Source organism: Symphodus melops (genome assembly GCF_947650265.1).
Source record: "Symphodus melops genome assembly, chromosome: 20".
NCBI lineage: Eukaryota > Metazoa > Chordata > Actinopteri > Labriformes > Labridae > Symphodus > Symphodus melops.
The window spans coordinates 10931465-10945223 of NC_136710.1; the positions used below are offsets into that span (position 1 = coordinate 10931465).

At 40.7% G+C, this 13759-nt stretch overlaps 1 protein-coding gene and 2 long non-coding RNA genes across 3 annotated transcripts in view; 1 reads left to right on the forward strand and 2 right to left on the reverse strand.

Moving 5' to 3' along the window:
* Window positions 1-13759, forward strand: part of arap2 (ArfGAP with RhoGAP domain, ankyrin repeat and PH domain 2) — a 140333-nt gene that overhangs the window by 52084 nt on the left and 74490 nt on the right. The window contains 3 exon segments of the mRNA XM_079371509.1: window positions 5234-5433; window positions 10251-10336; window positions 10961-11143. Of these exon segments, the coding sequence (XP_079227635.1) occupies window positions 5234-5433; window positions 10251-10336; window positions 10961-11143 (469 nt within the window).
* LOC306841559 lies at window positions 5330-11043 on the reverse strand. Its single transcript, XR_013781553.1, has 3 exons — window positions 10923-11043; window positions 10229-10350; window positions 5330-5416 (listed from the first exon to the last, which is right to left on the reverse strand). It is a non-coding gene; the product is annotated as an uncharacterized lncRNA (long non-coding RNA).
* The window catches only part of LOC306841557, a 182914-nt gene continuing 180241 nt past the window's right edge, over window positions 11087-13759 (reverse strand). The window contains exons 7-8 of the long non-coding RNA XR_013781548.1: window positions 12439-12545; window positions 11087-11152 (exon numbers count right to left, since the gene is read on the reverse strand). This is a non-coding gene — a long non-coding RNA (uncharacterized lncRNA). The remainder of the gene's footprint in view (window positions 11153-12438; window positions 12546-13759) is intronic.

The following is a 13759-nucleotide window of genomic DNA, read 5'->3' on the forward strand; positions in this document are numbered from 1 at the left end:
CTCTTTTTTTCCCCTGCCCATCTACAAAACGAGACACTTCTTATGACAGCAGTGAGTCACCTCCCTGTGTTGTCCTGACTTATCGAACCACAGCACCCACCACACACACGGCAGACTCCACGGTCATACGACCGACGCACAACATGAAAACAGGCCCCTTTACAAAAGTCGCTCATCATCGATCAGATTCTTTTTTTTTTTTTTTTTTAATGAAACCTCCGGTATCATGCAGGTATCTCCGCCTCTGGAGGGGCACAAAGCATTATCAGGTGACTCCTCTCCCTCGGGGCGTACAATCAATGAGCCCGCTGCTTGTTTGTGCTGTAATGGCCCATTTAGAATACACCCGTCACAGCTGCCTGGACAAAGCATGCCTTGTTTGTCTGTTTGTGTTTGCTTGTTCACTCTTTTCTCGCCTTTTTCTTTTTTTTTCCTTCTTCTCTTTTACCCGTTGCCTTCTGTAAAGACCCCCCTCCCTCCCCCCCTTTTCTCATCCCTCTACCTGTCTGATGCATGTCCGATCGATCTGTTTGTGTCAGCGCCTTTAATGGTCCCTTCGTTTTGGCAGCTTCGTTAATACGCTGGACGTAATTGCCAGTTTTTGTGAAACAAAAAGTAAAAAAAAAAAGAAAAGAAAAAAGAGGTGGAGTTAAAAGGAGCTCAGGTCTCTTGAATTGTTTTGATGAGGCGATGGCTGAGCGGGTTTTATAGTGCGAGTGTGTGCGTGTGTGTGTATGTCCAATCGATTGGTTGCCCTGGGAGCGTTCTCCTACCTGCTCAAGGTGGGGATTAGTGAGAAACTCATCTAATCACTTTAAGCTGTGGAGACTCACTTTGGCTTTTCCATTGTTTTCGCTGCCGTTAAATGGACGGAGCGATCAGCCGCTCCGTGGTAGATGCTGTAGCCGGCTTTTTATGAGTAGAGAGAATGACAATGAGGCGGAGAGGAGAGGGGGAAGTTAGCGAGGCAAAGACACCCAAGTTTAGAGGAAAGAAAAGTTTGTTCTCGCGGTCAGAAAGCAATTCTACTAAAGTCAGGCTTTAGAAAAACGACTGGATCAAGACAATATTGAAGAAAATCCTTTGTCTTCTCAGCGTTTCTCCAAAGTCTCAAGGTTACAACTGAAAAACACAAAATCTACTGTATTTAGCTTCAATTTCCAAGATGTCACTTGGGAGAGTCTCAACTCCAAATCCACAAACTATGTTGAAAAACAAGTCACTCTGTGCCGAGGGCTGAAGCTCCAGTCTAAAGTAGGTGTTAGGGACGGTATTCGAGCACTCTCATTACCTTATGAATGATTAGTCGATTACCGTCTTGTGTTTTTTTTTCAATGTTAAATAATACATAAGACAAAGGAGTCCTGAACACAACCATGTTGTCTGTGGTGTGTCGCTCATCTGTACTTCAATTATTGCTACAATGTAAAAACGGTTCAGTTAACTGAGACTAGACTAGGTGGGCCGTATAGCTTATGTTGTGCATCCAATGAACAGAGGCAATAGATTTTGTCGCTGTGGGTTTGAATGTCACCTTTTCTCCTCCCAACATTTCCGGTCTCTCATTGGCAAAAATCGACCACAAAAAAAAAATAAAAAAGATCCATAGAGAAACTAAAATTTAAAAAGGAGACAGTATAAAAAGACGATGCCTTAATGAAACTGTGTGACCGCAAAAACAAACTAAAAAATGGGAAATTGAAATTTCAGAGAAAATGTGGTTTTTGACTTTATCAACGGCACATTGATGGACACGTCCTACATTTTTTTGTCTCAGGTGCAGAGATTCTTTATTTTGGGTGAGCTTGTTAACAGCAGAAATCAAGTTGTTCATCAAAACTGAGTTATTTCTTCGGCCTATATTCTTTAAAGTCTGAATTAGCGTATATGAGCCTGTACACCCTGAGACACAAATACCTTAATTATACCTTAATAATTAGGGCACACATAGAGATGGACGATTTTAATAAACACAAGCTGGGGACAATCAGAGCAGACGGGCTCATTCAGCTGTACGTCCTGTCTTTACTCCACATGTATTAATTCAACCATGAAAGCTTCTCTTCATGACAAATCTGTGCACATAAATACACCAGAATATGTGAAATAAAGTGCATGACCCTCAAACTGTCCTGTTCAAGGACCACCAGACCAGTCCCTCAAAAACCTAATTAAATATTAAACCCAGCAAAGGTTCAAATGAAGTCCATCAAAATCCAAACACAACTGGAATAATCCAGTCGAGAGGCTCGGGTCCTCAAGGTAGGTACAGACGTGACAACAAGAGGGAAGGAAATAAAATAAAAAGACACAGAGGAAAACAGTCTGGGAAATTAAAAATGGAGGGAAACCAGACAAAGGGAGAAAGACAAGAAAAGGAACATCGGGGAAAAGAACTACAAGTAAAACAGGACACTAAAGATTTTAGGAAAAAGCGCACACGCACACACACACACACACACACACACACACACACACACACACACACACACACACACACACACACACACACACACACACACACACACACACACACACACACACACACACACACACACACACACACACACACACACACACACACACACACACACACACACACACACACACACACACACACACACACACTCTTACAGAGATTAAAGCTACAGGAGGGATGAAAACAAAATTAAACAGGAAGTTAATTCTAAACACTGAAATTAACCAAATACTAAACAGATCATGGCAATACTTATGCTAAGATAACAGCTCCAAATGGGTGGAAGACAAAATTCTAATCAAACTAAAATAAGAAGGAAACAATAAATGTTTGGGACTTTGTCGAACAAACGGCGTTCAATCAGAAAACACACGAGAGGATAGCAGACGGAGAGTTTTCTATGCGGAGCAGATCTCAGTTTTACTTTCAGCTTTGATAACTTTCCAGATAATTACATGGAAGCGGCGCTGCTTAACACAAGAGCTCCATGATTGTAGTTTGTGGTTGAGAGGGAGATGATGGAAGTCTGAATCTTGCGTTTTGACTAAGTGATTGACGTTTCCTCAACAACACACGAGATTGCTTGAAGGCTGTAATTTCAAAGCAACACGTCTCGCGAGCAGCTTCGTTAGAACGGAATTTACAATAAGGGCAAAGGCAACAGTTTTATTGTTAGCTTGTAAAACAGTGATTCAACTCCCACGCCTCCTCTTATATGTTTCTGTTAGGTCGGATCTCAGGCGTTCCTTTTATACTCTTTATTATTTAGTATTTTCCGTCTCTACCAGCTGTTGTTCTTAGAGCTGTAGTTAATTCTGCGGCCTCTTCTGAGACCAGCCTTCACTTCATATCTTCAACTCTGTGGCTTTGGGGCCTCCACGCACTCCTTCCTCCTGTCTTTTTCTTCACTCCTCTGTGGTTGTTTTTTTTTTTTTTTTTTGAAAGGCCGTGATGCCGTTCAGCATGCGATGTGAGCAGCCATCTCTTTAGACGGGCCCCTGGGCAGACACACCAGTGGGCATAGAACCGCTGAACCCAATCAACCTATCGATCTCTGCTGGGGCTTCTTGGGCGAGCCCGGCCCTGGCGTGCATCCTCTGCTACGGGCGAAAGCTTCCCCTCCCCATCGCCTCCATCTTCCGTCTTACTCTACACTGGTTGCCATGTTGCCATGGAGACCAATGGTCCCATTTCTCCTCTCTTTAGTGCTTCTTTCAGTCAAGCTAGGACCATTTTTCTCATCCTCGTTCTTACACGTACTTAAGCTCATTGCATGCGTACGACGTACACTTTTAATACTTTCAGCCGATTTCAGTTACTCAGCGCGGAGAACGAATGTACGCTCTGTCCCTGTGTGAGGTGTCTTTATAAGTGCTCGTTAGACAGTTCTCGACATGCCTCATCATTTCCCATCATTCCTGAGTGGGCGCATGAGTGTGTGGTTTCCAAAAAAAGATCTCCTCATTCTGCAGAACTAATGAGTGACACAGGGACGGGTTGACAGACAACTGAAGGACTGTCCATGAAAGATGCTTCCTTTAGAAGCTCCAAACCGTTCAGGTAGTTCTCGCATGTGTGAAGAATATTTATGTCAAATGCTGGATTTCGCTTTCTCTTCTAATTTCTTATTCCCCTTAACCAAACATCCCAGTGACCTGGCTGAGGTTATTTCAGTACTAATGATCAAGTCCATCATCACCATCAGTGATGCCTCTCATGGTCTGTCTGGGTGTACTGGCTCTGCGAGGGCCAGTCAAGTTATAAGACACCAAGTTAAAATCAATCCGGTGTTGCAGGCACTTTTAATAGCTGAGATTGCTGTTTAAAATAACCTGATTTATAGAATGACATTTTAAAGAACTTTTTTTTTTTATTCTGTAGAATCTGATTTCCTTGGTCAAATATGACCCGAGAAAAGTGTATTTTCTTGAAATCGTATTCCTTCTTCTTTTTTTTTTTTCTTGGCCTTTTTACTCGAAAAAGCAAAGAAACAAAACGCCGAACTGTGCTCAAACAGGCCATTTGGAGTTTTCCCCTTTGTGACATCACAAAGGGTAATAACCCCTCCCCTAGGTGATTGACACCCCTACAGCAAGGTGTTGGTTCTGCCCTCTATTGTTGGACTGCATGGTACGACAAAGGTCAGCCAAGAGAGCAGGTGCACAGCTCTGTCCACAGGGGGCGCCAGAATCAACACAAACCATAAGTTTCTCACAAGAGCTTTAAAAATATTATACGCTACATATATTAGAATGCGGGGGGGGGTCGGTTGAACTTTTTAGATCTTTTTTTGTCTCCAATATCTCAACAGTCCTAATATAGAAACAATATCCTGCTTTTAAGTCGTGATAGATTTCAGTGGTGCAGGTGAGACGGATAGATTTACCTGCCCTGTCACCCCCTGTTCCTGCTCCCCAATCAATATCACAGAATCCATTGTAATCACACATAGGCATACACACTGAGCAACCCCCCCCCCCCCTAAATGCTCCAAATACTGCAACCCTTCTTGAATTTCCCTCGGGATCAATAAAGTATCTATCTATCTATCTATCTATCTATCTATCTATCTATCTATCTATCTATCTATCTATCTATCTATCTATCTATCTATCTATCTATCTATCTATCTATCTATCTACCCCCCTCCTAACACTGCCAGGCTATACTGTGCTGTTTAATTGCTCTCTCAAATCAAATCAATAACAGTGAGCCATGGTGTTGGGGTGGGGGGCAAAAAATCGATTGTTGCAGCTTCACGGCAGAGTCCGAACGGGAAAAGGAGGAGTGGATTGAAACAGTCCAGGAATCGATCGCCGAGACGCTCTCCGACTATGAAGTGGCAGAGAAGATCTGGTTCAACGAGGCCAATAGGAGCTGCGCCGACTGCCGCGCCCCCCAGCCAGAGTGGGCTTCCGTCAATCTGGGCGTGGTCATCTGTAAGAAGTGTGCAGGTAAAGGATCTTACACACCATCTTTGTGATCCACAAACACATACAAGAGCTGAACCCTAAAATAGTTTGGTGCAAAAATTCTGTTTTGTTTGTTTGGATTTTCAAATTAGTTTGGATTGAAATCGGAGTTCATTATTTCAGCTGTGCCAGTTTAAAAATATGCTGATCAAGCACATTTTTGTAGGTTTTTTTTTTTTCCAGCAGACTTCCCTGATAATGTCACAATCGTAAATCAAATCATTTGATGAAAAAAGGAAAAGAAATGTCCCCGAAATGATGCGGAGTTTTTGAATTTTTCAGAAATCTTTGAATCTTAATTTAGTAGCTTCTAGTTTTCTTTTGTATTTTAAAAAGAGAATTATTTAAGAAGAAGAGAACAGTTCGGGTCTGATTTATTCACGACTGTCAGACATGCTGGAACCAAAAGTCAAAACAGCCGGGAAGCATTAGGACAGATCCACAGCATTTTCTTTCCCAAATGAATCCATCGTTTTCTTGCTTTCTTCATCAAGCCCTTTTTTTTTTACTTTTCTGCATTTAAAGGGGTAGTTACAAAAAACAAAAGAACCAAAAAGTGATATATTGCTGCAAACAAACAATGATGAATCAACTCCAAAAGCTGCTAAAATACAGTATGACAAGCTTGTCAGGACTCAATCGTGCATCCTCGCTGTGTGGTCTTGGAGTTTGTGCTTGTGAGCGTGCACCTTCACCCTGAGGCTCTCCTGGAGAAACTTCTCAGGTGATAAGCCCCTTATGGGAGCTGGCATCTGGCCTCTGGACGCTCTAATCTATTTGGCAATGCTGGACGGCTCAGATGAAATGACAACAAAGATTAAGCTGAAGGCGAGAAGTTGGGGGATCCCAAACTGCTTCTTGACCCTCTAAACATGATTAGAGAGGGGCAGCGGCCATGCTTGATCTTCAGAGAGATCTCTACGGTGTGGGTTTTTTTTCTTTTCTTCCTTTCCCCTTTCTCCCTCTAGATCTTCTCCAGGCCTGCGATTTCTCCCAGAGTCCTAATTTTTAATGCGATCCTTCCCCTCACCTCGGCGAAGCCCGTGTAATTGGAGCGCATCAGATATCCAACTTCCCTTTTTCAAACAGCCTTAAATGATTTCATTTGCAGGGCTGTTTAATATTACATTCTGTCGACATGTCGGGGAAAAAGAGGGTGAATATCTTGCAACGAGGAAGCTGTCCTCACCCTGTGCTTTTCCTTAAATGAGGTGGTGGTCCGTTTGGAATACCAATGGCTGCTCGCGCTTTTAATTAGCGCTCTCATGTCATGGACAATAAAGAGAAATGCTGAACAAGAGGAAGAGGGAAGAAGTAATGAGAAGGCTAATGGTGAAAATGATCCCACATTGGCTTTTCCTCTTTTCGTGCCAAGACCGAATGAATTTTAATAGTCTGTAGCTTCCCTCTTTGATGTGAAGCTATAGGCTATTAATCTTTTTTTTTTTCTTTGTTTCCATTGAGATGGAGGACTCTAAGGCTCTGCTTTTTATCCATTTTATGAAAATACACGCAATTAATGAAACAGGTCAATCTTTGTAAAACACACTCGTTTTAAAAATTCCAGCACACGTGTTGTCAACGTGTTTTAAATAACTTCCAGAAAGTCAGAATGACATTCTTATGTGTGTCAATTCTCTACAGTTATTGGAAACAATGGAGATAGAGATTTATTTGCTTTCTGAAATTTGTATTTCAATGAAAAAAAAACTACACCAGGTGACTGCAAAGACAAATAGAATAAAAAAAGAAGCAAAGTTCTTCACAGAACATCACTGCACAATACTTATCAGTAAATGTTCTAATCGGTATCTCATCTGTAAAATTAAACAAAACATAAACATATTTTACCTCCATTAAGTTGATCTTACCAACGTGTTCTTACATTGCCTCGTTACACAGCCATCAGCCGTACAGCAACATCAGCTTTCTACTCGAGAGAAGTTTCTGACCACAAAGTCGATGCAAAAAAAAAAAAAAAGATTTCTTATTTGTGCTTTGGTCTGTCTGTTTGAATGATTTGAATGTTTAGCAGGTAATTGCTCTGCCATTTACTAGCTAGCTGCGAAATGTCTTTAGCCTTATACTGTATGTTCAGAGCAGGTGATGAACAATGCCGTTTTACTAATGAAAATAGCTTCCATCGTAAAACCCAAGGCAACACTAATTTTGATTCACTTTTGTTCCATCTTTTGTTCCATCTCTTTGCCCCCCCCAACTGTGCAACTCAGCCAACAGGAGGAAATGAAATTACTCCCCTGATTTGGAGGCCCATCTTTACCCACATAATTGGAATTAACTCCACTCAACAAGGACTGCAACTTGTAGGCTTGTCTGCTGGCAACAGTTTCCATAGCAACAACAACAAAAAAAAGCAGCACTTATTACTTTGCTTTGTTTCCTTCTTACCCGTCATTGAGGGGAAAATGGCACAAAAGTACGCGGGGGTAGGGAAAGGTCTTCGTAAACTGTCGCTGGAAAAGTTTTTAATTGGGTCTGAAATCTTTGTTGGGCAGGGCAGTTGCTATCTGAAAGCTGCTGTGATGGGAATACCCTTTTGCGTGTTGTTTTGGTTCCATCGGAGATATGAAGACATTTACAACAGACCATTATGTGGGGGGATCTCAACATGCACCCAGTGGCACATGCACAGGCATACTTCTTTCAGCTTCATTACCTTTACACAAGTGAAAATGGTCCTGTGGTGTTGGTACGGCTCAGCTGATGAAGCATGGTGGTAAAAATGCAGCAGGCGCCAAGAGTAAAATATTTTCACTGCTTCACAGGCGTGAGAGGCAGCATTGCTACTTGGCCTGCATTTGTTGAGCTGAACTAGAAAAGTCTCAAGACAGAGATGAATCTATTATTATTTTTATGTGCTGTAACTGCTTTTTACTTTCTTCATTGATTGTGTTGAAACGTGCTATATAAATGCAATTCTTACTATGCCTGTTTTCTGTTTGTCTGAAAATGGAAATGCCAGATTTGAACACAAGTCTGTCCACGTTGAAACATCTTTACTTGACAATTTCCACGAATATTTATTATCACCTTTCAGAAGAAGAAACTCCGCCCTCTTTTTACATTTGCAGTGACAGAGTGTAGATCGGACCAGTATAATAAAGAACACTTTGTTGGCGAGTCTAAATCAGAAATCCTGCAGTTAAAAATGTCAGCAAGATAGAACTAACAAACTTAGTTACTCCGAATCATAAATTGATGTTTTAAATAGTTACTTCAGGAAAAGACCTTCAATTGTCCAATCTTAGTTCAATTAAAAGGGACCTTTGGAATACACTTTGGACATATTCCCATCTGAGTCCATATTTTTTTCTTGGCCAGCTCACCCTTGTGAAAGAGATCTTAATTGGTTAATATCATGGTTAAATAAAAGCTAAATAAACAAAAATAATGGTATTCCACAGGGTACAATACTTGGTCCCTTTTTTTTTTTTCCATTTCATTTCATGTAAAACACAAAAACATTTGCAAGCCTGAAAATTAAGCATTACTGAATATGTTCCTAGCGTGCAATAATTCTGTATTTTGTATTATTTTATTATAAGAAGAGCACACAAACAGGTTTAACAGCTTTTGGTGCTGAACAAACAACATTAAACATGTACAGTAAGCCAGAAGTTAAAAGAGGCAATAGTGCAACAGCATGTCTTTGTGAAAGTCTTGATGAGAATGATATGGGTTCAGAACTGTTGTAGCAAGACTGCTGGGATTGGCCTTTGTCCTTAATGTGTTCAGCATTTGATGTCATCAAGTCTGACTGCAATGAGATATGGCCGAGAATATCAAATTCAAATGTGTTCTGGGAGCAATTAGACCAGGCAGTTAATGCCTCTTGGTGTCAGGTTTAAAAGTCACTACAAATCAGGAAGTTTGCAAAGAGCTTTAACAAAAGAACACAAGGCAAAGTGTATTAGATGCTGACAGAACTTCAACTTGCAAAGTCACTAAATATGAAATATTTGATGTTCATTTGGATAAATCCACTTCTTTCTCAAAGAGTCCAGTGTTACTGCTTAACCCAATGATAAAATAGGGCAGTTAGGTAGGTACAATGATCATTGTTACGAGGTATCAAAAATCCTTTCCCAGTTACTTTCACTGTTAAATGTCTTGGTTGTTTTGAAAATTCATTGATTTCTGGTGTCTGAAGATCTGTGTCAAAGTGGCTGTCATGCCTCCACATGGCTCCAGATATTAATTTACAACCGCTCTACTTGAGCATAGATGACACTAATGAGATCTGGCCAAATTTAAATCTAAAATTATCCGCCTTTACATGCAGAACAATGATTATCATTCACATATGAAGCCAGTTTTCTACTAGATGTATTATGCATGTATGCTCTGTCTTTGGCCATAAGCAACCCCGCAAGCCTCTCGTTCACCCAAATAAACAAGCCGACCCACAAACACAATGAATTACTCATGATTCATTAGCAATTAATGGATCTCGTTCTTTGCTTTCATTTCCAATTAGGAGTACTGAAGGGACTAAGTATGTCTGTTGTGAGTGAGAGAACGAGCTTCCAGTCACGCTCCGTTTCTCCATCTTGTAACTGCCTGTTTATTGTTTACTTCATTGCTTGTTTGTGGGCGTTTGTTTGCATACTTCATCTGCATATATGTACGTGTTAGTTGTTGTTTTTCCAATCAGCTTTTTTTGAATAAAAACATAACCACACTTAAATTTTGTATGTAAGTTATTTGAAATGGTTTACAACCCCAAAAGTATTATGCATTTTATCAATACACTCACTTCTTGTTTTCTTGTGTACCAGGCCAGCACCGCTCTCTCGGCACAAATATCTCGAAAGTGCGAAGCTTGAAGTTGGACAGCAGTATCTGGAGCAATGCGCTGGTAGAGGTACGCACTGTTTCCTGAGTAAGAATATAAAAAAGGTTCGCATTACACAAGAAACGTCAATGCTGTCTCTAAAGGGACTTTAAAGGGACAGGACTCCTTTTATACTGTAATGGACATTTGAACTGTTTTTCTACTTGCTTTCTTGTCATTGTCTTACCATCAGCTTCTGTCTTTGAGACACATGTTTATAAAACAAAGATTTGAAAGTGATTTTCAAAGATATGTTTTTAATTTAAGGACTGAGTATGCAAGACATGTAAAATATACTCTTTGAACTATTGCTTAATCTATTTAAAATAACTGCTTTATACAAACTAATTGTGGTGGTGGCTCTTTAAAAGCTGTGAACCTGCATATAACGTTAAAGAAAATATGAACACATTTATGAATACAATTCAAAGACAAATGTTAAACATGTAAGTTAGTCCATTGAGTGAATTCATTACACACGTTAGTTAAAATATACTCTTCATAGATTCATAGCTTACATAATACACCTTCCTCTAATAACGGATTTAACTGCGATTCCAAAGGCAATCTATTTGTGCAGCTCTTACATTCCAACCAAACTCTGAAAGTGACTCACCTGTGTTTTTCTGTTCTCCGTCTTCTTAAACCCTTCAGCTCTTTCTGGAGGTGGGAAACAAGCATGCTAACACTTTCTGGGCTGCTAACCTTCCACTGGAGGAGGGGCTTTTCAGTGGGGCCTCAACAGAGCAACGTGCCACGTTCATTCGCAGGAAGTACAGGGAGAGAAAGTACCGGAAGGTCCTGGAGGGATTTGATGACCTGGAGCAGCTTAACCAGGTAAAACTTCTATAAAGAGCAGAAAGTGGAACATATGAAAAACGGTTTTATTCATAACTGTGGTTTGAGATATTCATCTAAGTAGCCTATGCTGCTCACACATTTTGTTTTTTGAACATGTATGATATCTTTTGCAAATATTTTGCTAACATTAAAGAGTACACATTACCCCCTTTTCATCCTTTCAGACAGTCCCCTGTGGTCTAAATGAAACATCTGTGCTGTGCTTTGGTCAAACTATAACATGACTCAAGCACCTGAGGAGGTTTTGTGAACCTGTAGAAACCAGCTCCCTCAGAATGCTCAGTTTTGGTGTGTGTCTCTTTAAATGCCCCCCCCCCCACTCCTTCGCTAGGGAGAATAAAAACTGTGAACCTGCGCAAAAGTTGTGCTCATGGCCGGGGGTTACATCCAGGTTTTTTTTTTTACCAGAATCCCGCTGTGACATCACAAGCTGAGCAAATTTGAAACAAACAATGCGTCTCTGTGTTGTAAGACTTATGCAGACCACAAACAAAAGGACTTCATGGGTTTAATTCACATATTGTAGGTTGGTAGACACTCAGGTTACCCTAATATATCTTCCAAAAGTGGATTTTTCACACTATGTCCCCGTTTCATGTTTGAAAATAGCCTTCAAGCTAATGTTTCAATTTGTAGTAGTTCATTTAACATAATCATCTTTGAATATGTTCACATACTATGCTCGCTTATACATTCATTCTTCCTTACGTTGGTGTTTCTTAAGCAGTAGGCCATTGGGTTTTGTATTAAAGATATTTTTCCAAAATTATCAATTTTTGCTAGCAAAAAAAATCACGTCAGTGTTAGCTAACATGAGTGTGATTGCAACAAATGACGAGCACATCTAACATCTTCAAAGTGTCTGGTGGTTTTGGCCTGTGACACTAAGTTACACATCAAGAACTGGATCCTTTTTAGACCTTCAATGGGCTTGTTCCTTCTGTAATTGCTAAACCATCTTCCTGCTAAGGTTATCGCACAATGTTAGAGAAGTTCACAAGACTGCCAGTGATAAGTGTTTATCCACATTACAGTTACAATTCAATCCATACTTCCAGAATGCGTGGTGCCATACTGGTGACATACTGTATTAATAAAGCCAGCTGAACCTGAAAAAAGCCTGTATATCTCTGACCTTCTGGCTGCAGATGTCAAGAAAAAATGCTAAAGGGGAATTCTTTATTGATCTGAAATGTAAGCAGGTTGGTGCTAAGGCCTTCTCTGCCAGTTTGTGGTTTCGGGTTTACTGCTCTGGCAAAAGAAATAAGTACCTTTTTCTTTTGTTGGCTTCCTTTTAAAGAGAGCATCTTTAAAGCCAAGAAAGCGAGTTTCCACCTGCGTCAGCATTTACGCAGATCAGCTGCCTCGTATTGTTTTCCTGGGGAGAAAAGAGAGGGATGGAGTTGTAGAGTGAAAGAAGGGAAGGGTGGAGGAAGGAAGGAGGGAGGGAAGGAGGAGTGGCGGTGTGGAAGAGTTATACTAGCTAGCTAAGTGGAAAAGTGGATTAGGATCCTCAACAGAAACGCTTGGGTTGGTTTTATTGCGGCTTTGCTGGCCTTTCACGCGTGTGTGTGTGTGTATGTGTGTGTGTGTTTGGGGGGCAGGGGGGGGGGGAGTGTGAGGCGTGGACATGCGTGTGAACATGTGTGCTGCTCTCCTAAGGATGTGTGAATTTGCTGTTAGAGTGGGTGTTTTATTTTTTATTTTATTTTTGCAAGGGCGCAAGTGTGGCAGATATAGAGTGTGGCGAGCTAAAAGGGTTGGAGAAGTGTGTGTGTGTGTGTGTGTGTGTGTGTGTGTGTGTGTGTGTGTCTGTGTGTGTGTGAGTGAGACAGTGAGAAATAGAGAGGTAAAAGAGAAAAGTGGCTGGTTTGCTGTCTCATCTACCTTTTTCGACTTGTTCGGGATCAATGCATCATAGAATCACCACACAACTTAAAAAAAAACAAACAGCTTTTAAAAACAGTTTCTTATCACCGTATCTTAAACTAAAGCAAGAAAAATCACAAATGAAAAAAATAAATAAATATGGGTGTTTTTTTTTGTTTTTTTAACCGTAAACAAGGACACTGACTCTAATCTCATTGGACGCCTTCTTCCTCCTCTGTGTCACACTTGCTTACTGTAACACAAGTCTGAATATTAAGAAATAAAAGCTATATAAAACCTATTCCTTTGGGAACGCTCTCTGGAACAAAGACAATAATACAAGCAATTTCCTCAACGACATTCATGCGCTTTAAGAAATCACACGACGGCTTTTTAACAAGTTTTACAAGCCCAAGGGGTCACAAAACTCCCCCAACAGATGCAGTAAATTGGCCTTTAAAGTGTCAAATCATATAATGAAATAAGAATATAAAAGCTACTGATGTGGTTTAAACCTGCCTAAATCAATTACATAATCCAAACTGTGTATGCTCATTCTGGGTTTTTTTTCCCTACTTTTCCCCTCATATGCCCTCTCTCTAACCCTCCCATCTCTCTGGTTTCTCAGTCCCTTGTTCCCCATTAGAAGCGCATATCCCAGTGACCTCCACGAGTCTCCGCAGGCCACATGACCTAGAGATGGGGGGGGGGGGGGGGGGGGGG